This window comes from Lutjanus erythropterus, chromosome 11 (assembly GCF_056507025.1).
Source record: "Lutjanus erythropterus isolate fLutEry1 chromosome 11, fLutEry1.hap2, whole genome shotgun sequence".
NCBI lineage: Eukaryota > Metazoa > Chordata > Actinopteri > Lutjaniformes > Lutjanidae > Lutjanus > Lutjanus erythropterus.
Window position 1 is genome coordinate 32,865,533 of NC_139327.1, and position 23,879 is coordinate 32,889,411.

The window sequence follows — 23,879 nt, forward strand, 5'->3', positions numbered from 1 at the left end:
CATTTTGGGGTTCTGTTTATTCACTGTTGCTGTTTTTAACTTACAGTGTAAATGTACCTCTATCCTCCCCAACAAAATCTGCTATATTTGCATATGGAATATTTATTTGTAATTTGTTTATTTGTTGTGAATGTGGTTTATCATTTTTATCATTTTGACAAGACAGCCACTCTTTAAGATGGTTTCTCATGGACAAAAACTGTTTGCCTGATGAAGGTCTAGCACTGAAATGTCACAAATAAATGATACATTGCAAGTTAGACAGTGTAGGGGAGTCCTTTTTCCAACTTTTTGATCCATCTACTGGCCTCTCTTCAATACATCTGTCATATCCAATAGATGTGCAAAATGTTTCCTTTGTTCTACATTTTGTCCACTGGAAGGGAACTCTAGAGGCACTTTTTTTACATTTTGTCCACTGGAGGGATATCCACAACATGGGCAACCAAGTGGGTGCTTTTGCTTTGTTTTTTGGAACACGAGGTCACTAAGGGGCCAATCGCTTCCGAGTCCACCGGTGCAACAGAGTATGACCGGATGTTGTGGTAGAATCAACATTTGTTATTTTTCTCCAGTCTTTTATTCATGTTTTTCCTTAAATCTGTCACCCGTCTGTGCATTAAAAGTTTTTAACCCACCGGTGCGGCACAATCCAACACGCTCCATACAGTAACGTTTTACCATAATACTGCGAGGTATACAGGTTCTATTTGTCCCTAATGCAATTACCTTTATATGATTGTTATCGGTAACCACGCTTGCTAACATTAGTCCGCAGCATCAAACACAACCTCCCCTTCCAAATCTCCCATTTGAAAGAAAGTAGCAGCCATTCAATGAAGTGATTATTTATCCAGCAGTGGTCATTTGGAAATGTCTGGCCTCAGGTCTGTCAGTATCATTAAGATTGGCTTAGTCACTGTTTTCGTCTCTGCGACACGCACTTGTATCAAGGCAACTCTCTTATCCATCAGCTGTACTCCCACTCCTTATTAGAAAAAGTCTCTGCTCCCAGTGAGGAGACCGGTTCTGGAGCCAATGGTTAATATCTCTCAATTTCAACAGCCTCTTCTCCCACAGTGACATTTCACATTCCTAGAGCCAACTTTCATTGCTAAATCAACAACACTTAACACCATTTTGATCAAATGTCTGGCCCGTCACATCTCAATGAAGCTGGTTTGCCATTAAAATCCATTGTGACGATTGTGACTCCAAGGCCATTGCAGCTGCCTTCCTCTGCCAAAAAGAAAACCACAAACTTTTCAGAGCCACTTTTCAAGCCAGGTGCCAAAAAATACGTGTTTTTAATGGAGTTTAGGCCCAAATGCATTGAAAGTGGCTGACATGCATTTTGAAATACATCTATTGTTTTAAATGACTGAAAACATACCCAAAGCACATCAGACTGCCTTGATGTCTGTACTTCAATATTGTTTTGTTAAATAAGGACCAAAGCCATTTTTTTCTGAAGCCAGAATACCTCTTTGGAGAGAGCTACAACAAACAAACTGGGCATGGACGAAAGAACTGGGGCTGCAGCATCACCTAAAACCAGATGGGAGCATCTAAATCCTAATGTCACTGTCTATTTCTGTGGACTGGATCAGTGAAGTTGGTGCCATCTACAGTGGGGGCATTGGCATTTATGCTACCCCCACCAAAGTCAAAGGTGGGCGTGCAAGAAAGCAAGCAGAAAAGCAGTTGTAAAATTGCCATAGGCTAATAAATTTCATTGGTTTTGAAAGGGTCACAGATAAGGTCATAGCATATACTATATTATTCTTATTATCATAGAGCTCCTATGTGTGATTGGTCGAACACACTGAACACTCTGCTGTGGGCATCAACTGAGCTGGACTGAGGCTCAACAAGCAGTTTGCTGCCACGTTTGTAAATTTATCTCAGATGAAATTCCAAATGAAAGCCACAAAGCTTCAAGAACACCGGATTCATAATTAAAGTTATATCTTAAAATCAAGTGAATTCTCTGGTTTCGTACACGTCTTCTTCAGGGATAGAAAATATTAATTCCTACTCTGCTCCACATCATACCATCTAACATTATAAGTCCACATTTTCTGCCCCTCCAGTGTTCAACCCAAGTCAGCACCCATGTATCTGCTCCTCTCCTCTATGAACTATCTGTCACTGCATTACATTATTATAGACTATGACGAACTGTCCAGACTCCATCTGTCCCCCCTCATTTCCTTGGTGTATGTTGGTGTTCAGGTTGCTGTTTTCTGTAGTGTAAAACATTCTCAAACTCTTATAAATTGTTGTTAAAAGCTTATCCTGGCTGCCTAATACAAAAAAGACACATATTGCTAGTCATTATATGGACTGGGGGGAAAGATCCTAACTTTTTTTCAGGTCAGAGGACAATATTTTATTAAAGACATAAATTATTAATAGACAATTGGCATTTCAAATTTGACGCCTGTCGTGCACACATGCCAAATGAGGTCAATTATTACTTTCATTGCGTTTGGGCCTTAAGACTATTACTATCTATTAAGGTTCTCATTTATCTCCAAATTTGAATTCATTTGGACACAAGACCAACTGCAATCTCATCACCGTTTCTGATGTAATATTCATAACTTCAGCTTCATCTGATGATTATTTTGTTCTGTTCAAATTTGACCTGCCTTGTCAACAAACTAATGTGATTGATACCAACAGCAGCGGCTGCGCTGACGTTTGGATAGCTTGGCGGGTCTCCTTCCAGAAGCCACAAGCTCTTACTCACCCCTGAGTGCCCTAATGCCTTAATTTATACCATATTACATCTCACATCACAAAGATCTGTGATCTAAACAAAAAAGACCTCGGTTTACTGATGACGCACATGGAACGATAGCCTAATGAGTGACAAACAAGAGCTTTTTGATGCCAAGGCCAGATGTAAATATGATGAACTATAAAGGCCACAGTATGTGAGTTTTTGATATTGTGGCGAAAATAATATTTAAGCTTTAATCACAGAACTGACTTCATCTGAGCACATCCAGTGCCTCAGGTCCATCAATGTACTCTCTCTGTCTCACACAGTCCTCCCTAGATGCTTTCTGAAAATTAGCACTCATCACTAAAAAAGGAAAAAAAAAAACCACCCTGGCTGTTACCCCCTTTTTTCCTGCTAAAATTCTTTCTGCTAAACATTGCGACCCGCTCCCCTTATTAATGCTTCTTTCTGCTCTGTCCTCCACCTTTAAAGGGGTGGTAATTAAACACCTGCTCAAAAAAAGAAAAAAAAAAAAATCAGACAGTAATTCTGATGTGTTTCATAATCACAGGGCAGTTTCAGAGCTTCCCTTTGGAAGTCCTGAAGTAGAAAATAGCAGCCATTCAATTAAGTGATTATGTGTCCAGCAATGGTCGTTTAGAAATGTCTGGCCTCAGGTCTGTCTGTAACATTAAGATTGGCTTAGTCACAGTCACTGCAACATGTACTTGTATCGAGGCAACCCTCTTATCCATCAGCTACACTTTCACTTATTATTAAAATAATCTCAGCTTCCCAGAGATGGAGGGTAATTAAGACCAAACACTTTGTTACTCTAGATGTTTCAGGTATCTGTACTTTACTTGAGTATTAATTTTTTCTGGCATTGTTTTTGGTTTTACTGCCTACATTTTAACACAAATACAAATAACGGCTTGTCACTTTAGTTTTTAATGAATTTGAGGGAAATTATTGTATGATATGACAAAATGACAGAAAAGTCCTAACAAGATGTAACAAGACAAAACTACATAAAAGACACAACGAGGTGAAAATTACGTAAAAGACGTAACAAGATGAGAGCGACTTAAAAAACTTTAAAAGATGAAAACTGGGTGAAAGTCACAAGAAGTTGAAAACGATGTAAAAATCGAAACAAGATGAAAATGACATAAAATGTCCTTCAGAGGGCGATTTTTTTAGTTTTACACTGAGTACATTTCGGAGACCGTACTTTTTCACTTTTACTCAAGCAAAGAAGTTGAATCAGTACTTCTACTTCTAGTCTTTTTTTTTACACAAGTATTAATACTTCTACTTGAGTAAGGAATGTGTGTACTTTTACCACTACTGATATTTCCAGCGAGGAGAGCTTCTTCTTCCATAGGGACATTTCACAGTCCTATTATGCCAACTGTCATTACTAATTCAGCCGTGGTGAAGTCTGGTCTGACCCATTATCTTGCCTCTCACACCTTAACCTCAACCTCTTCAAGTTTGAAAGCAGTGAGCCCAAAAGCCCAAAAAGCTGCTCCAAATTCATCTCCAGATTTGTCATCATCAGCTTGCGTCAGCTGATCGTCTGGAAAACATGAGAGCCCATGCTGCTTTGTTTTGAAACCGTACAGTCAAGCTACCACGCTGTGCTTGTGTAAAACACAACAGTGGTGGATGAGAGACTGCGGAAAGAGCAAATTAAAATAATTCTTTTGCTTTCCTTCTTCTTCAAGTTAGATGGCTCACTGTCTACACCATGACTTTACTGCTGATTTGCTCTGTGTGTGTGTGTGTGTGTGTGTGTGTGTGTGTGTGTGTGTGTGTGTGTGTGTGTGTGTGTGTGTGTGTGTGTGTGTGTGTGTGTGGAGGAGCTGCCCCAACACAGAGAACAGGGTAGAGGCTGCAGGGTGATACCAAAAAGAACAGATAATAGCAGAGCATTGACATTTTTTTAAATGCCAAACTAAGCTTAATAGCAAGACTACAGACAGGCAGCTTTGGTTTAGTACTAATATATTTAAGAAAAACAAATCCATCATGATATCCGTGTTCCAAATTACACTGTACCGTTATATAATTTTTAGGCCACACCTCCCAGCCATAGCAAAGATTTTCTCTCGCTTTTTCAGGTTATGACTGAACCCCAACTCTAAGCCCTTACCCTATTTTCAAGCCACAAGTCATAAGCATTGTCATGACATGTCATTTGTGAGTTGATAGCACAGAAATGGGAAGTGATATACTGGCTAAAACAAGGAGCATAATATAAAAAGTAAACAGAAGAGGACCAAGGATGGATCCCTGAGGGACTCCAGAGGTTATGAGAGACGGCCTGGAAGTGTGTTGTGTTTTCTGTCTGTTTTCTAAATTCTGTATTTCAAGTAAAAGGAAAACTGTCCCAATCCCAGTGGCTGAATATGACACAATCTACCATATCAAAATGAACTCTTGGAAAAAAAATAATCAAAACTGATTTTTGCACTGTGGTCCAGAAAAATGACTTTTTTGCATTCTGTGCAAGGAACTGAAAACCACTCAACAATATTGACCCGAGTTTGTCACAAATGCATCTGTCATGTTTTAAGGATCAAGGCCTTATTAAAGGGTTTTAACGGGACCTGAAATAACGCGTAAACTGTACAGCACCAGATGTCAATGCCAGATTGAACAAAAAAGCTGGGAAATGAGGTTGATCGCTTGAAAGCACAGACGATACAGTGCCTCTCTGCACCTCTCAGCTGTAGTTTCACTCAATACACATACAGTATAGAGACAGCTATGATATTTTCTATAGGGGCCTTAATATGAGAAGCTACAGATATGCTCAGCTGGGTAATTTTTATTCAGTTTAATATAAAACTTAGAGTTGTCAGAGAGTGATTCAGCATTGCCATTATGAGGAATGTCAGAGGTACAGCTCATGACAGAGTAGAGAACTATAAAATGTTTACCATTCTGTTCAGAATAAGAATAAGGCGCCCTTACATTTACTTAAATTAAACTGCTGCTGCTGGGGTTTGTCAAGATGAACAGTGACTTTCTATTTTCCCTCTGCTTTCCCTGTGTCCTCTTTTATTTCAGGCTCTAAAATCAGCTAGTCATCACAAAGAAAGTGTACTCTATGAATGACTGTGGTAGTCTGAACTGAAATGAGTTATATAGTGCATATAGATGCCCAGCAACTTGGTGTTTTAGTCTTGTTCATGGACATATATTGTCAGGAAGAGCCAGGGACCAGGACTGCCAACCCTGCAAGAAGAGAACAACCTGCTCCACCTCCTGAGCCACAGCCACCCCCAATATCATGTATGAGTTCATATTTGACTTTTGGACAGGCTTTTATTAATTTTCACTCATGCAACTTTTCAGTTTGGTTTACCAAATCAAAACAAACAAAACAAAAAAAAAAATCCTAATTTTAACTGTTACGTCCTTGCAATGAAGTTTTGAATCTCAAAACTCTTTAAGTTTTGAAATAAACTAAAACCGACCTTTCATCTTTTGTTGAGATAATTTACTTTCATTCTGTCAATAAACCTGAATCTCTCAGTTTTAGAAAATAATGGTATTTCAAAAACTGTTCACAGTGGGCTGTTAACCTTATTTGTCACTATTTGGGTGTTTGAAGATTAAACGGTTGTTATTTATGTTTAATACATTATCAGTAGCAGCATTCAGTCAAAGGGGTTTCTGTTTCTGCAGATCTTCAGTCTGAATCTCTCCCAACTCTCTGTTCTGCTCAGTGCTCTCACACCCTCTCCAACCTTGGGTTGCAAGTTTGTGCATTTTCCTAAACCGGTAATTGAAAATGCAAATGCTTTTTTTTATCTCAATTTTTTCTGTTTTTTTTTTTGTAATTTGTGTATTTGTAATTAGTTACTTCCACCCCTGCAAATAGAGTTCACAACTCACTGAACAAAAAAGTGAATTGCTTTGCCCCTAAAACTCAAAGATTCAAGTTCATCAAGAAGAAGAGTAAATTACCTCAACAAAAGATTAAAAGTCAGTAAAACTTTTTCAAAACATCAGTTAGACTTCTGTTTACTTCTCATTTGATCTAACTCAAAAGTATTTGCTGCTGCAAAAGTTTTTTTTTCTCTTTTCAACTAACTAGACACACACTAAGGAGTGAAGTCAAGGAACTTGGATGCAAACATAAATATGCATGTGCTTTCTCCACCCATGGCACATTTTTAATTGGTTAAAACGTGTGAGTGTGTGAGTGTGTTGGTGTGTGTGTGTCGTACTGGGGTTTGCCTTTGGCCTTGCACGTCAGTTCCAGGTTCTCTCCTTCCCTGGTCAGACCCTGAGGAAATTCTACCACGATCTTCACCTCTGGTTTGTCTGAAAGGATAAAAGAGACAAAGACAAAGAATTAAATGACAGGACGACGTAACAGACAAGGTGTTAATCTATCTTCGCTCTACATCTACTCATGTTCTTCCTGATTGATTCTTGTTTGCGATAATTTTGTTTGCAGCATACATCAACCTGAAGGTAGTATGTTTGGTATGATTTCTAGCTGAAGCAATTAGTGAATTTGTCACATTTTTTACTTCCGAAGTTGCCCGTGGGGATTGTGAGGAATTACACTTACTATACCAACGGCAATATTAACATTCAGTGGCAGCAATTATCAAAAGTTCCCAATGTGTTTGCCTTGCTACGTCCTCAGAGGTGCTGCAGCAAACAGAGGGGATTCATCTCCCATCAGGAGTGACATTATACACCGCTGTTCAGGCAGAGCGCTGAAGTTGTGTGAAGCATTAGCTGGAGCTGTGGTCGAGGCTGTGTTCAAGGGCAAAAACACGTTAACTTTACCTAATTAGTATCCAGAAGATCGCAACGTGAACATGTTTACTTTACCTAATTAGCATGCAAAAGACTGCAATGTGGTTCCTTTCAGTCTGTCTGCATCAAAGCGGACAAACCTGACGTACAACTACCTTACCGAATCTTCAGGTATTTCAGACATCTGTCACTTGCATTTTTTACAGTAAAAACTTCAGTTGCATCATCACTAAGACTCTTTTCTGCTTCACTTTGATCTACAGACACAATCAGCACACGTCATTTACTCAGTGATATTAAATAACCTCTGATGAAGATGTACATACATACTTCTGGCCACTTTTACAAATTTGTTTTCACCCAAAGGAGGGCGTGGCTGTGGGACTTGACATGTGGCTGTTCTCATGTATCTAAATATAGGTAGATAAATATATCTCATTCCTATTTGTGCCACTGTTCATGACAGTATGTTAAAGCGTTCCAATCTGCACAAATTTCCTCATCAGGTTTTTATATCCCCATCATTGGTTTCACTGTTCTTCTTAACATAAAATTCACTGCAAACCACTCATCATGATCACAGAAATAGCCCCTGCAGGTTTCAGGAATAACCGCAACAATAAATGCAAAGAGAGCAACAACAACCATGACCTGCCCCGGCATTTCCCAGCAGTGCTGGAGTGAAAGAGGAGGTCACGTCAGGATCAAGCCGCTGCTAGGTAAATATACATCTGTATGAGACTTGATTAGGTGTTTTTATTTTACATGCGCCTACCACTGCTGCTTTAACCTCAACATGCTCTCCCGTTGCATCAAATCACTCGTCAGCAGTGTTGGGTCCACCTTGGGCATAATATTGATGGAATTTTAAATCAACCTAACACCAAAACACAAGCCCAAGCTTTGGGAAATGATAAATGTGGTGCACTGCAGGACCACAGGTAGCCCAGAGTATATTCGACGACGGTACCTGATAGAGCTGCTACACAAAACAGAGAACGCTGCTGAAGAGTTGAGGCAGCAGGAGAGAAAACGTAAGAATGTTGTTTTGACAAATCAGTGGGGTGCTTTGACAGTTGCCGCTGTGCTATTCTTTGCAACCATGGAGTTTCTATTGTTCCCATTCCGTTGACTGTTGCTGGTGTTATCAAAGCCTTTTCTCATCTTGGTGTGAGAGATGATCCTTTATTCTGGACAGAAATGTAATGTTTTATTCACTCCATCATCTGGGCTATGGGTTGAATTCAGTGTTGCTACGTGAGCAAGAGTCAGCTCTGACTTGCAACTTTTAAACAATTAGATTAGTTAAAATAACAAATTGGTTGATGATTCCACTCAATGAAGAGTCCAACTGTCCTCACCAAAAAAAACCCTGATGGTCAAATGTACAAGCAGCGGTGAGTCAGCAAATGGAAGAGGTGGGGTGCACCAGGGTTCAAGCCCTGAGTGAAATGAAATGTAAAATGAGGCATTTAAATGTTTGAGTGAGTTTTGTTACAGATGTGACGTCTGATGCTTCCATTATGTCACATAACCCAAACCATCATTTGTTTTCTAAACCTGCAAAAGTAGTTGTATTGCCTAAATCTAACCGAGTAGTATTTGTGCCTAAACATAAACAAACTGTGACCGGTTTACCACGCAAACCACGTGTGCAATATTACGTAAGTTGTGTCAGATGACATGGTTAATCGGGCCTGTTCTGTCATGTAGCTATGAGGGGATGCTGGAAAATCATGAATGCGTGAAAAGTGAGGAAAAATTTGCATTTTATTCACCAAAGCTGGGTTGCACCAACAATGATTAATATTTAAATCCAGTTCAATTATGGTTTAACTTTAAAACATGTTGCACAAAACATTTAAACTATTTAAAAATTAAGAGCTCTCTTAAAACTTCAGCTTAGGTTTTACTACATTTAAAAAAAGAAAAATGCTTAGTATAGTGTTGCTCCTTTCATTCAGCCAGCAAGTTTTTCTTAAAGGAGGAGAAATTAGAGCTTCTCTGCTGAGCCATCATGAGTAGGTTAACTAGTAGGCTAACTAACTTTTTAGCTAGCTAGCAAATGTTGTAATGTTTTGTTAACTTTTCAGCTAGCTAGCAAAAAAGTAGTGTTTTGTTAACCTTTTGGCTAGCTACAAAACAGTACAATGTTTTGTTAAATTTTAACAAACTGTAGCAAACTGTAACCTTTTGTTAAGTTTGCTAGCTAGCTCTATTAATATTTTAGCTAGCTAGAAAACAATGTAGGTAGCTTAAAGCTACAACAAAGACGTTTTGACTGTGAAACAGTCTCATATGACCTACTAAAAATAATGTCCATGAGAAGACTCTTTCTACATAGTTGTTCCACAGGTTGGATTCTATGCAAATTCATATAAAACAAGTCTGTGTTTTCATTTTCCCTGCCAAAATTACAGGTTAACCAGTTAAAACAAAGCAGGGGGAATTTTCCTTTAGATAATTTTTATTTTTGAGGCTACAATTTTTGATTATTAGAGTTTAAACACTAACACTTTTGTCTACAGGGGCCTCTAAAAATTAACTCTAAACCTTGTTTAACTATACATTGATTTGAACTAATCTTAGATTAAGACTGTGCACCCGGTCCAAATTTGTTACTTTCCTATTATCAGGGTTTGGGAGACCTTTGAGTGGATTATTATATTTATACAGTATCATGTTCATTAACAAAATATCATAAATATGAAACCTCTCATCCATCTTTTAACATATGCTTGAAAATGTGATAAACACTCCCCATTTAAATGTTTAAATGTCTTTAATGTGTTTGTGTAAAGTGTATGTATATGTATATGTATCACCCTTTTGTCAAAAGCAAGATTTGTTTCACCAGCAGGGATTTCTAAAATGATGGCCAACATTTTTTGGCAATCCATCAATAGCTTAATTAACCTGAAGACCACAGTTGAACGCTTTCAGCACACCATGTCCTAGTTTGTTTACTCCAAAATATTATTTTGTTCGACTTTTCCTGTATTAGATGCTGTGGATAAATACCTCCAGAGTTTAGTCATACCAGATGGATTGCTGAGTCACAATGGTGTAATTATAGTTTTCCGATTGTGATGTAAATTATTCTTGTTCTTTTTTCTGTCTCTATAGCCTTAATGCACTATTTGGTGGCTTGCATTTTTAATCAGCCTGTAGACAGAGGGCTCAGGCTTGACTTATGATTTCAAAGCCGGCGGTAAAGTTTCACACTGCTGTCCGACCTTCTCGGCAACAAACAACACGTGTCTGGCCATCCATCTGTCTAAATCACACCCTGTCAGTGGCCAGCTCTCGGTCTTGGTGATGGACAGCAGATGGGCAAAAAGCCAAGTCTTCTGCTCAGTGGGCATGCACGGCTTTAGACAGCAACCCTTTGGTTTTGTTTCCACTCCAGGCGCTACATGGCATCCTGCAACTTTTCCTCCGCTCACAACGTCATCTGACCTTGTCATCTCGGAGCCATAAACATGAAGGACGCCAGGCATCTGTAGGTTGTTTTGATAGCCTCAAGTAGTTATGGCGGAGGCTTTCTTTGTCTCTGCTTGATGGAAAAACACACACTGCACCGCCGGATCCAGACACCGCCACTTCAGTGGAAATGAAATAGTGTCTTACCGTATGCAAGAGGGCCGTTATCATTATGCTAACTGAATTATTTGCTTCATTGTGTGCCTCACCTCGTAAGCACTCAAGAAGCACTATCCATCTCTCGGCAGCCAGCTGACCTTAAGGGAAAACAACCAGGCAACGGAGCAAAACAGCTTGCTTTGCTTATACACATAAACATTACAGGCTTATTTAATTATGCTGTCCCCTGACAATGGCCTGCATTTGCCGTTTGTTTCTACACAATGCAGTCTATTCCACTCACAAATTGCCCACACAGTGAGTGATTGAAATGTAAATCAGCTCGTCCATCTCAGTAATCAGTAAACAAACTTGCGTGTAACTGTGTAGTAATGGCAAAATATGCTTTATTCTGTGGGTTCTGTCGTTTATGATTTTCTAGAAAGGAAGGAAGGATATGTGACTGGATTCTTAGACAGGCTGCTGTAAAACTAATTTGGTGCTAATTATGGAAAATGAAGACTGTGGCGTAGATTTGTAGATATCACAAACCACTCAGAACATGGCATTCAGAATGATACAACATACACTAAAATGTAATCTGTCATATTGATGTTTGTCTTCTCTCCTCCAGAAACAGCTAATTTAACAAAACAGTATAGCTCTGACATCAAATGTATTATTCAGATTTTAAATAGTTTTGGTCCCAAAAGATGAATAAGAACGATTCGAAATTTGAAATTTCCATTTAGTCGATGTCTCCACAGTGTTGCATGACAAGGGAGAAAACTACTGTAACCATTTTTCCGCCCAAATAACCTTTGATTTAGAATTTGTTTTCCAGCCAGTAAAGCACAAGCGACCCCTCGGTCAATACTGAACGACAACAATTCGGCTCCAAATATTTTGGGACCCATTTTGCTTTGGGCCCCCTCAGTGTACTCGGTGGTCAGATTCAACAAGTTTAAACTGTGATTTGTCCATTAGTAATATTGAGCTGATATAGAGTTAAACTTATTGATTCACCTTCTATTTATATTTTGAAGTCTTAAGAACAGCTTTGCTAAATCAATTAATTCCAGTTTATTATAGACCCTGAAAACAGGAACCTGCTCCTTCTAGATTTTGATGTGAAGCTTCCAGTTTCTTTTACAAATGTCTGATGATTTTGTCTTATTCTTATTTAACTGTTGCTTAGAGGCATCTTTGTCCCTTTCTGCTCTTACTGCTCGATTGTCAGTCTGATTGAATCGCTGCACAGCATTTTAATATCTTTGTTTCAGGCCTGGCCAGTACAATAACTGTGATATGTTCTGGCAATAGACACTTCATCTTCATGTCATCAATTGTTTGATAAAATATTCACTGATATCACCTGTGCGCCTTGATAAATAAAAGGGTTAAATTTAGAGTAGGGCAGTCAAATTCAAAATAAGTGGTTAAATTCAGCCTTTTTTTCTCCTTGCTTTTATTAAAAATACTTTTAAAATGCAGTAAACTTAATAATTTTTGGTTGTGTGACAAACAACAACACAATTAAAAAAAAATTAATCAACAGTGGAAATAATTCTGAGATGCAGCCCAAAATGTAACTAAATGGTATACAAGCCAGAACCTGTTCTTTTCATTGTAATTTGATTTTCTTTTGTTTTGTTCTCTCCTGTATTTGTTGTTGTTGTTGTGGTTGTTTTGGTTTTGTTTTTGTCATCCCATGTGCCCAATTCAATAGTGTGAGATATGTATAGAGTTTTTTTCCCTCCAAACCTTTCAAACATGTTTTTGTAAAGAGAACTTTTTTAGAACATAAAAGCATGAAAGGCTATTCAAAAAATACAGAGTAGTCCTCTGAGCCATCTGACTGTACAGAATAAAACTTTTGCAGCAGACGACTGAAAACATTTGAACAACAATATATAAACCAAAGAAACACTGTTTGAATTAGCTTAATAACCTCTAATTAGGTCTGCAGCTTAGGATGTAAATACTTACGCATTAAACAAAAAAATATGAAACTAGACAGCTTTGGAACAGTCTGTTATCTAAACCATGCTAGTTGAGTTAGCCCCTGGGTGTATAGCTCATTTAGCGAGTTGTTGTTACCATAGCCAATGTAAATGAACTGGGAGAGCCTTTCAGTCTAATTTAAATATCGTGGAATGAATAAAAACTGCGGACATGTCTCACCGCAGCACAAACAATCCAACATGTCATTAAATAAATAAACCATAAATAAACCATCTGTGACTGCATCACACAAACAAGTCTATTTCATGGCTGCAGATACGGTATAATTTCTGTGTGACCAGTCGGTTTGTTGTTGCTCGCCCTAAATGAACACACACTGCAGTTGTCTCGCAATTATCCAGTACCCAGGCAGTTCGTCTCACCAACAACAAACACAGAGCTAATACCGAGCGTGAGCGTGTACTGCTGAAGTGAATTTGAAAAGCTGAAACTGCACTGCTGGCTCTCATGGTGGATTTAAGATAATTAGAAAGATGATGCACTTAAAGGATTTTTATTTACTTTGTGTTTTAGAAAATGTCGGTTTTGGGTAATGTGCCACAAAGTAACCTGTTAGAGTGCTAAGATTATTTTTTGTTGCAACAAGTAACGTAACTCATTACTTTTGCAATTCATATACTCAGTTTTATAGTTACATTTTCAGATAAGCAGTCTGTTACATCACAATTTTACGATATTTTGATCACTGCAAGAAAAGGTGACTTTTTTGGAAGGGGAGAGTGGGATAAGATGTGCCAGTGGGTAAGCTGATCCACCACCCATCTGTCTCATTTGTACGCATTTAATGTCATGTGACCATAAAGTCAGGAAGCACCCGTCATTTCTATCAGGTTGTGATGGAGAAAAGCACAAGGGAGAAGTGGAAAGTATTTTGTCTGTTTGTTTGTTTTATGCTTGTCAAAGTTAATTTCCTACATTTCAGGTAAACTGACTGTCATGTCAAAGCAAATATATCTTTATATACATTATACACGGGGGCTCAAAATCACAAAAAAAATGCAATTTTTACATAAGGTTGCATTAATCAACATTAAACCAACCAAATAAAGTTTAAGCTAATTTTAAGAAAAGACTATTTGGAAATGGAGGAATGTGCCAATAAAATACTTTGAGTATTTTTTTAAAGTTGTACTCAGGTTTAAACTTAAAAAGTAGGATGATCAATTTTACCCAAAATGGCTTAACATAGCCGCTGATTCACTGAAGCACGTTCGGCTACAGAAACACTTATTCTTTCAAAGTCACCCTTTGTCAAAGATGCTTTCTCATAATTTCAATTGATAGGCGACATCCTGAAAGGATAGAAAGATAAATGTTTTAACTGTATATCGTACTCTCATTTTTCCTTGCCTGGAGGATGACATAAGAAAAAATTGGCCCCTCTTACTCCACTCTCTTCTATTAAATAAATTCCCTATGATCAAATCTTTCTTTGTGTCAATACTCCAACAAAATCCAGACCAGTGTGTGGAGAGGATTTTTAGCCTTGGAAGTCTGACTTCTCCCGTGTTATAAAAGAGTAATCCACAGAGAACATTGGTTGGATGAGTCTTCGTGATTTGAAAATCAAACTAACTGTTTTTTTAGTTGCTTGTTGAAACATGATGTACTGCAGGCCAGCGGCTTTCAAACTGGGGTCTGGATGCCAACAGGGGTCCTTGGATAGGATGTGGGGGGTCCCCCGCAACGGGAGGAAGAGAATATTTTACCTTTTAACTTCACTTGCTGTCATAAATGACAAAGAAAAGCAGCAAATCCTCACATTTAAGACACTAGAACCAGCAAATGTTTAACAGTTTTACTTGGAAAATGATTTAAACAATTTATCGATTATCAAAATAGTTGATGGTTAATTTTCTTTTGACTCGGTGCAGGACTTTTTTTATTTTCAAATCTAATAATAAAAGAATAAATAAAAAAGATACTCTGAAAATCCTCTTAAATGAGAGCTTCCAATGTCTAATGTACATCTATAATGGGGAAAAAGTTTGGGAAGTCCTGCTGTCGGCTGTAAAAGGAGTGTTTTATCATTTCCATTGAAGAAACTCCATAACGCTGGTTGTAAACGTCGTCCCCTACGATTCTTTTATTTTCTATGCTGCACTGGAAATGTACCAAACCGTGACCCTAAAACTGAGGTACACACCAACAGCAGATTTTGTTTGGATTATGCTTTGTACACTTCCACTTAATTAATTCAAATTAACTGCTGTATATTTCAGTCAGTACACGTGGAAACAAAAATTCCTCTGTGAATCAATACCTGCTCTACAGGATTCCTCGCAGTAAATTACAGACCCATTAAATAAAGCAAATAAAAACAGAATTTTCAAATCATCGCCTATCATTGTGTAGATATGCTCCAGACAAACAGTAATACTCCTCGGTCAACACGCTCCGGACGGAATACTAAACCGCACAGATCGAAGAGAAGGTGGAGTGCAGGACCGGCCATGCCTGTTTGTTGCCCATTACGGTATGCACAGAGCATGACAGCGGCGAGCCCCTGCATGACGCAGCGTGCGGAGGGGGGGCGCGTGAGCTCCCTGTTATCAGAGGCCAACAAAATGCCATGCTGCCTCTGTAGATGAGCTGATCTCCTCTTCTCGCTCTCCCAGGGAAAGGTCAGATAGCTACACAAGAGTTATTTTTTTTAATAGAACGCGAGGACATTACAGAGGCCAAAGACATAAGGTTACACAGGCATAAAATACATTCATTTTACCCCTTTGAATCGATAAAAAGATTTCAAACTCTGCATTACAAAGGCCTAGCATTTTAATTACTTGTCACATGGCTCGGGTTGTTAATTCAGTTTTGTTTCCACGGTTATGGCACGGCCTGTTATCTTATACTTTTTATTTAATCCACTATAAAGGTGTCCCCTTCTGTGATGCCTGTTAATTGCTTTCTGTTGCAACAGACATTAGTAATACCAATAAAAGCAAAACCTCTGAATACCAATAAGGGGCAAATTTTGTTTCTTCATCTTGGTTTGTGATGAAGTTTACTTGTTTAATGTGCATTATGAATCAGTTCATTTGAGTTAATTTTGTTCTCATAATTATTATTAAGTATGGGATATTTTTCCTTTTACTGGCAGAAATGTGCTTCTGTTCTCTCTCTTGTCTGTTTTGTCTTGTTATGTCTGTCGTGTGTGATATGTGCTCATAAATACACCAAGGAATCATCTTGTCTATGTGTTGTTGTCCCCTCTATTTAAGTTGAAATTGGTCTTCATGCTGGGAAGGCAGTACGCCATGATACAAAATAAAATATAATCAATAATTCCCTCAAATGGCTTCAAACTTAAGAAATGAACCTGTGATAAAAATGCAAAGAATAAAAAGTGCAGATATTTGTGTTAAAATGCAAGGAGTTAACATAAATTACTTCCCACCTCTGGTTCACATATTTATGAGCCCAAATGCAAAAAACAAAAGATATCTTATTATATGAAGTCAACTGCAAGAGCAGTCCAGTCAGACTGTAATGCTTTATAGCGACGACAAAGGTTAAAAAAGGCGAAAATATAACTTTTTTTTTTTTTTGACAAACGTGCAAAGGTAACTTGGGCCATTAGTATATTTCTCTGGAAGATGTTCATAGATGAGATCATTTCCCTCTGTTGACAATACACACATGAAAGTTTCAGCGGAGGGAAAATGTGAGAAATTTATGTCATTTAATTAGCAGAGATGGAACAGTGTACTCTATTGCAGTCCAATTTTCCCCCTTTTATTCATCCTAACCTGTTCACGGAGATGATTTCCCTTCAGTGACACTGCCACACATGTCAGACACCAAAGTTTTAGTTCGGGAAAAGTAGCAAATTTATGCCATTTAATTAGCGGGGATGGAACACTCTATTGCAGTCCAATTTCTCTATTGCAGTTAAGCTGATGAGACACTTGAAAAAAAGAAAAAAAAAAAAAAGAACCTGCATAATGCAGCTTAAATACCAATGCTGATTTCCAATGTATCACTGAGCAGAAGTACTTACACTGAACCTCCAGGTATTTCTGTGCTTGGAAGTCCTTGACTGCAGGGTGGTCTACGATGCACACCACAGGCACGCCATCGTCCTCCTTGCTGACGCTGAACGTCAGCCGGCTGGTTACCGTGTACATCTTGTCGTAGGTCAGCTCAACTTTGGGTTTGCCTGCGGGAAACATCAAAGACAAGCACACCGTTGACTCATTGACCCCTTTTTCCAGCCATTTAGAGCCTTGTATTCTCTATTTATTTGCCTGTGCAGCAAGGAGCGCTTCAATATTGATCAGCACTCGTTGTGGTTATTAATATTTCAGCGTTTTTGGGAGGTTTATGCTGTTTTGCGGCTTCCAATGGAAATAAATATTGTTTGGAAGTAAAAGTCAAAGTTGCAGACAACATAACCACAGCCTGAGTATATCTTCATAAATCGTGTCTTAAATGTTTAATTTTAGTGTTTTTTAGAAGGAGAAGATCCAGTTACAAAATTATCAAGTGGAACTTGGTTGTAATGGTGATATATTATTTTACACACTGCGAGGATAAAAATCTAATTTCTTTTTTTTAATGCATCTCTATTTGACTCTGGAATGGTAATACAAACAGGTTTACTTATGGTTCATATTCCTCAGTTTCTTACCAATAAAAGGTGACTAGAAGTATGCATATAGGCCTTATGACTGAAGAGTGCATTTTAGATTTCATTTAAAGGGACAGTTCACCCCCAAATCAAGTTTAGGAGCCATCACCTGTAAAATATGTCTGCTTTCTCTCCAATATAATGAAACTAGATGGTACTCAGCTTGTGGTGCTTGAAGCGCCGCAAACACACATTTGAAAAACAGCGATATTTCTTTTCCAGAAATCACAAAGGTTGCTTGAGATAATCCATGAGGCTGTGTTGATTATTTTACAATTTTTGGCATTGATATTAGGGTTCTTCATGTTATTTACAACTGATATCAGAATTCTTTATCATTTTTCACGTCTATCCTCACCTCTTCCTCTTGAAAGAATTCAGGTTTAAGACACCTCTGTATTGACCTAACCTGCGTGTCGTTGGACTGTGGAAGGAAACGTGGACAAAAACCTGCATGGATGTCTGCATCCACCTGGAGGATTTAAACCCAGTGAGTCAACAGTGCTTCCCACTTCACCACCAGTCTTCCCATTTTCCTGCAGCTCCTTAAATTTGATCTCTAATGTTTAATTTATGACATTAACCAACGCTTGGGGAAGTAAGAGGTGAAAGGTTGTTGTTTGGTTTAAATTAAACACAGCATAATTTAACTGACTTCTCATAGTTTGCTTCTTGATTGGCTTCCTGCCTCTGGGCTCAATTGATTTCCAGTGTGTTTTCCACATTAAAGTCATATAATATATATAATTAAGGTGCTCCAGTGGTTTAGGCTGGCTTGACCAAGAAAATCATGCCTTCTTCCTAAAATTATTTAAAAAATTTTTTTTTTTTAAAAAAGAAGAAAAACTCTGTTTTATGCATCTGTGGTTCATCTAGTAGCAACTTTAGAACAACTTATGTTGAAGGGTCAGTCTGGAAAGTTTTACTTGAATTTTGCATATTAATATTAATTATAATAACTTGAAAATAACAAAACTGAAAACTTTGGACTCAAGGTTGATGGAAAAAAATGTTAAGGCCTCACAAAAGACAGCCTTTGTTTGGCCACAAGCAGAAGATCCTCTATTAACCTTGCAAAATATTTGGACAGGAAGTAAAGAGGGTGTCCTTGAAAATGGTCAGAGAAGGTGAATCAGCTAACAATCGCCTGCTGTCAGGGCCTACTACACAACTGCGAATCACTCATTAGGCTTTATGAAGCAAGATTTATTGCGTGGTCACCTTTTGCACAGCTACCTCAAATCTCAAGCCTGCAAAGTACCCTCCTTTGATTAGCGGCTGCACTCTAATATCGCACAGACAATATGTTCTCAAAAGCAATGAAGAGGACACCTCATCACAGTTACACAAACTAAGAGGGATGGCTGCAGACAACGCCGCGCAGCAGAATCGCAAAGAGAGACTGATTATTTTTATCCCTTTGTCCTACTTCCTAACAGTCTGTTGCACAGGTGTGCTTGTGTCCCATCAATAAAACAAATACTGGAAGTAAAAAAAAAGTGAACAGAAATGCAGGTACAGGGGAAAAAAATAGTCAGAATGTGAAGAGATGCACACATCAGTTCATATTTTAGCTGTAAAATAAGCGCTAAGTGCACATTCTACCCACTCCTGTACAGCAGCTCATCCACTGTGGTGATACCGTCACTGTGGTGACAGCTGTCTTTTTGGATGCTGGGAAAGCAAACCTGTGTGATGTGGCTGCTGTAAAGGAACAGGTTGTCATGAATAAACACCACTAGAGGCTTCAGATTCATGAAAGCACCTGAAACGGGAACCTGAAGGGCTCTGCTCAAATCAAAATGTCTTTTGAGATGCATAAAGAGACGTCTTCATTCACGTCCTGGGTTTCTGGATCTGTTCCTTTATACTTTAGAAAGTCATTGTAAAATGAAAATAGGCCGACTTATCTGGGCAAGCTCAGTGTCTATGGGTTTAAAACCTGCACAAAAGCAAGTAACTAAGGAAGAAACGTATAAATAATGTATACCATATATTCTAATGTGCTTGAGGTTAAATCAATGAGCCTCCATCTCAATTCGCTCTCATCAACCAGCTGCCATTACCAATAAATAGATAAATAAATAAACTTGCAAAGGGAGCATGCTGTACCACTCTTAACCTGGTTGGTTGGCGGCTCTCAAACGTGATCATTTTGTTAAAAAAGGGAAAACATGCTCCGGCTGGTTTTTATTTCCTTTAATCAGTTGCAGTCATCCGGAGCGGCGCTGAGCCCAGGATGCAGCGATGAGTTTTGGTGGAACATTTGCACCTGAGGAGGTGAGCGCTGGCATTAAAACGGCTAAATCCCCACAAAAAAAGACGTAAAAGTTGCTAGGTTGTTTATGTTCATACTGTTAGTGACCGGATGCTAATTAGTTATTTTCACTGTTTTATATTGCTTTGTTTAAATTGTTCCCATTTGTTATATTTCCTCTTGCTTATATTTTACTTTACTTTGCTGCTGTAACCATAAATTTCCCCTCTGACCTATAGGTAGGCTCTCTTATGATGACGTGACCACAAGGGACGGGTGTTATTTTATGAATAAAATACTAATATTTCTGACAACACATGATACATTTTATGAAAGTGGGCTTTTTTGTGTCACGTTTCAAATTAATATTAGATAGATATTAAGTTTTAAAATTAGGCACAGCTGAATGTCTAAAATCTGACCCAGGGACAAAGGAAATATAACAAAAAAATCATACACTGAAAGGACTTCATTTCCCCTCGACTGGATTATTGGAACTCCCTCTATTTGGGAATCAACCAGTCATCCTTGGCTCGCCTGCAGCTGGTGCAGAACGCCACTGCCAGATTATTGACTGGTACCAAGAAACGTGACAGCATTACACAGGTTTTGGCATCTCTCCACTGGCTTCCAGTAAAGTACAGGACAGAATTTGAGGTTCTTTTATTTGTTTTTAAAGCTCTGCACAGCCTGGCACCCCGGTACTTATCTGAGCACCTCTGCCCCCCCTTTCCAACCCCCGATCGTTCAGCTCCCCGGACCAGCTGCTCTTAGCCGTCCCGCGATCAAGACCGAAGGGGAAAGGCGATCGGGCGTTCACTGTAGCCGCCCCAAAGCTCTGGAACAGCCTACCCTTTTCAATTAAGTGTTCCTATTCTGCTGATATTTTTTGGCAAAACATATGACTCACATGTTTTCTCAGGCTTTTGAGCGTCCTTAAGGTCATACTCTCACATTTTTCTGTGTTTTATATTTTTATCTGTTCCTCTGCTCTCCTTTACTTGTGCATGGGATGGCATTTTTATTTATCTCTGCTGCTCTTGCTGTTTACCATGTCATACTTCTTAACAACTGATATTTTATCGAACAGCACTTTGGTCAACATTGGTGGTTTTAATGAATAAACTTGACTTGACTTGACCTGAAGTTAGTTGCCCTGATATTTGTAGTTTTGCAAACTTTTTCATTTTAACAGTGTGAAAACCACAGATATAAAAGTAAAATGTCAGAACACGTATTTAATAGAAATGTGCTAATATTACTACATTTACTGTGTACATTACCAAGGATTAATTTCACAAGTGTGTAACTAATGGTTGAAACGCTAGGAATTCATGTTTTGGAACATATAAGAGCAAAACTTTACAGAGTAGCCTACTTGGTCCAGGACAATATAGGCATGATGGGAAATACATAACGTACGTAACAAACAAGAGCAGAGAGCCACTTGCAAAATGTAGATAAATATGTTTTGTGCCATTAAGCACAAAACCCAGATTTTTATAAGATGGCCAACAATTAATAATGCCTGACTTTCCATTATTACATCATATTAACATATTTTAGTTATTTATTTCAACTTCATTGTCTTACATATTCTAACTGTGCTTGTTTAGTGTCATCATTTTTGTATTTTTAGATGCACTTCCATAAACTTTGCACTTTAATCCACTCTTAAGGCTCTTTAAAGTGTTTTGTAAATGTTATTTTATCAACATTCTACCTGCCTTATGAGATTTCTGCACAGGAGTGAATGGAGAAAAAGGTAATTTTAATAAACTTACTTGCAAGGAAACACAACATAACAAAGGGCAGCTGAGCAGTCCAGGAAAAACAACAAACTAAGAGAGTCCACAAAACAACGAAGAATAATCCAGGAGGACAAATCAGGAACATACAAGACACTGGGGACCAGAAACAACTGAAAGAGGGAACACAAGGTGACTATATACCTGCACAAATGAAAAAAACATGGGCAGGTGAAACTAATCAGAAATCAAGCTGGTGGGAAAAAGAACAAGGGCAGGATGTCAAGTTAACAGTAACAAAAGTGAAGAGAGGAACTACACAATTAAAGAGGAAATAACTTAACTAAACCCTCCAAACCTGAACAATGCCATTAACTCTTGTCTCATAACTGTCTGACCAGACCGTGGCTCTTCTGGAGAGAAGTTTATACTCTGACTGACCAGGGTTATATAAACGTAGAGCTAATGGGCTTTCTCTGTTTCAGACAGAGTTCTCTTAAAGGCCAGCACTGTCCGACAAAGTTTACTCAAAGGGGTAGTTCTGACTTTTTGCATTAAAGTTGCAAGAGGTTCATAGTCGTGTATCTACGGCAAGCCGTCTGACAGCAGGGTAACGAGTGAAAATATTCTAAATATAGCTTTCACTGATATTGATTTTTTTAGGTGTCTAAAATACAGTATGATTTGCTGTTTAGCGTGTCCACAGCGGTAAATTTCTTCTGTACTTCTGTCTGCTTCTCCACACTACATATGCTGACCACCATCAATTGTAGGTGATACACTGACGATGGCACCTCATACGACCCCACTTCAAATAAAATCTGAATCCCTTTAAGTTGAAGTCGACAAGAAGTATTTACATGGATGTTGTTGCCCCCGCTGAACATGGCAGTTTCATTAAAGTTAATGGTTTCATACGCAAGGGACCAGAGACAATTAATCAATGCTGACTCATCTTTCTGGCAACCTCAAAAGTCCTGGCTAAGCTCTCCCCAGTGATCTCAGACTACATAAGGTGCATATTGTATGCCGACATGCAGCCTCCATGTCGGACACTCCCGGGTAAACGGCAAACAAAAGCTAGTGTCACTAGCTTAGCTTGTGCTGCTTGACTTAGCTGGCGGGGTTTGGAGCCTCAAGGGCCGATGGGACAAACAACAGGGCTAGCGAGGACTTTCTTCTTAAACCTACCCAAATAGTTTTTGTTCCTAAACATACTCAACCTAAGACATATTTTTTTCTGCATAATACCCAAGTGATTTTTGTGCCTAAACCAAACCAAGTAGTTTTCTTACCTAAACATTCCTATATGGTTTTCTTAAACCTAAACAAACAGTGAAAACTGGAAATAATGAGTCAACTAAGTCTCAAAAAAGAAAATTGAAAGTGACATTTAGATTCGCAGCAGTCTCCTGGGTGAAAGTCCTGTTTTTGATCCATTCATCTGCTACAACCTCTTTGCTAAACTTCTCCCAAGTGCCAGTCTACACCCATGCTCAACAGCAAATCAGAGCACAGCAGCAGTAGCCAATCACGGCACAGTAGGGTTGACTGGCTGAAAAGCCTTGGGGTAAAAAAATAACACAGCTAGGTTAGCAACAGGCTACCGCTAACACAGGATGGATTCAAAAGCCTATCAAAACTTAAGTGACACGTAAGAGCTTTGAGTTCACATCAGAAAAGTACAAGTAAAACCTGAACCACGAAAGACAAAAATTACCAATGAATAAACACATTAAAATGGATGAGCCAGAAACAAATAAACAAGAGGAGAGGAACAGAGTGAATGACAGCTTTTTCGACCTCCCGAAATCACAGTGGGCATCACAGGAGATGTTAATGTTGAATTAATACACTTCTCCCCAGTGAAACTGATGCCCTTCTTCTAATTCCTTATTCTCTTTCTATTAACCTATCAAGCAGGTGACAATTATGTGACTTTGACGTGAAAAGCCCTTAAAACGTTAAGTGAGTATTGAAGATGAATTGGAGAAAGATCTCTGTTTAAAAAAAAAATCCCGCTTTATTAAGCACTGAGAAGACTCAGTGTAACTTTGGTGCAGCGCCAGTTGAGATTAATGTCACTGAGCAGCAGTGGAAGGTTAAATGAAAGCT

At 38.5% G+C, this 23,879-nt stretch overlaps 1 protein-coding gene across 5 annotated transcripts in view; it reads right to left on the reverse strand.

Moving 5' to 3' along the window:
- Positions 1-23,879, reverse strand: part of cadm1a (cell adhesion molecule 1a) — a 570,965-nt gene that overhangs the window by 86,312 nt on the left and 460,774 nt on the right. For all 5 annotated transcript variants that reach the window (XM_084730382.1, XM_084730385.1, XM_084730384.1 and 2 more), the window contains 2 exons: positions 17,130-17,288; positions 6,976-7,072 (listed from right to left, as the gene is read on the reverse strand). In XM_084730382.1, coding sequence (XP_084586508.1) covers positions 6,976-7,072; positions 17,130-17,288 — 256 coding nt within the window. The remainder of the gene's footprint in view (positions 1-6,975; positions 7,073-17,129; positions 17,289-23,879) is intronic.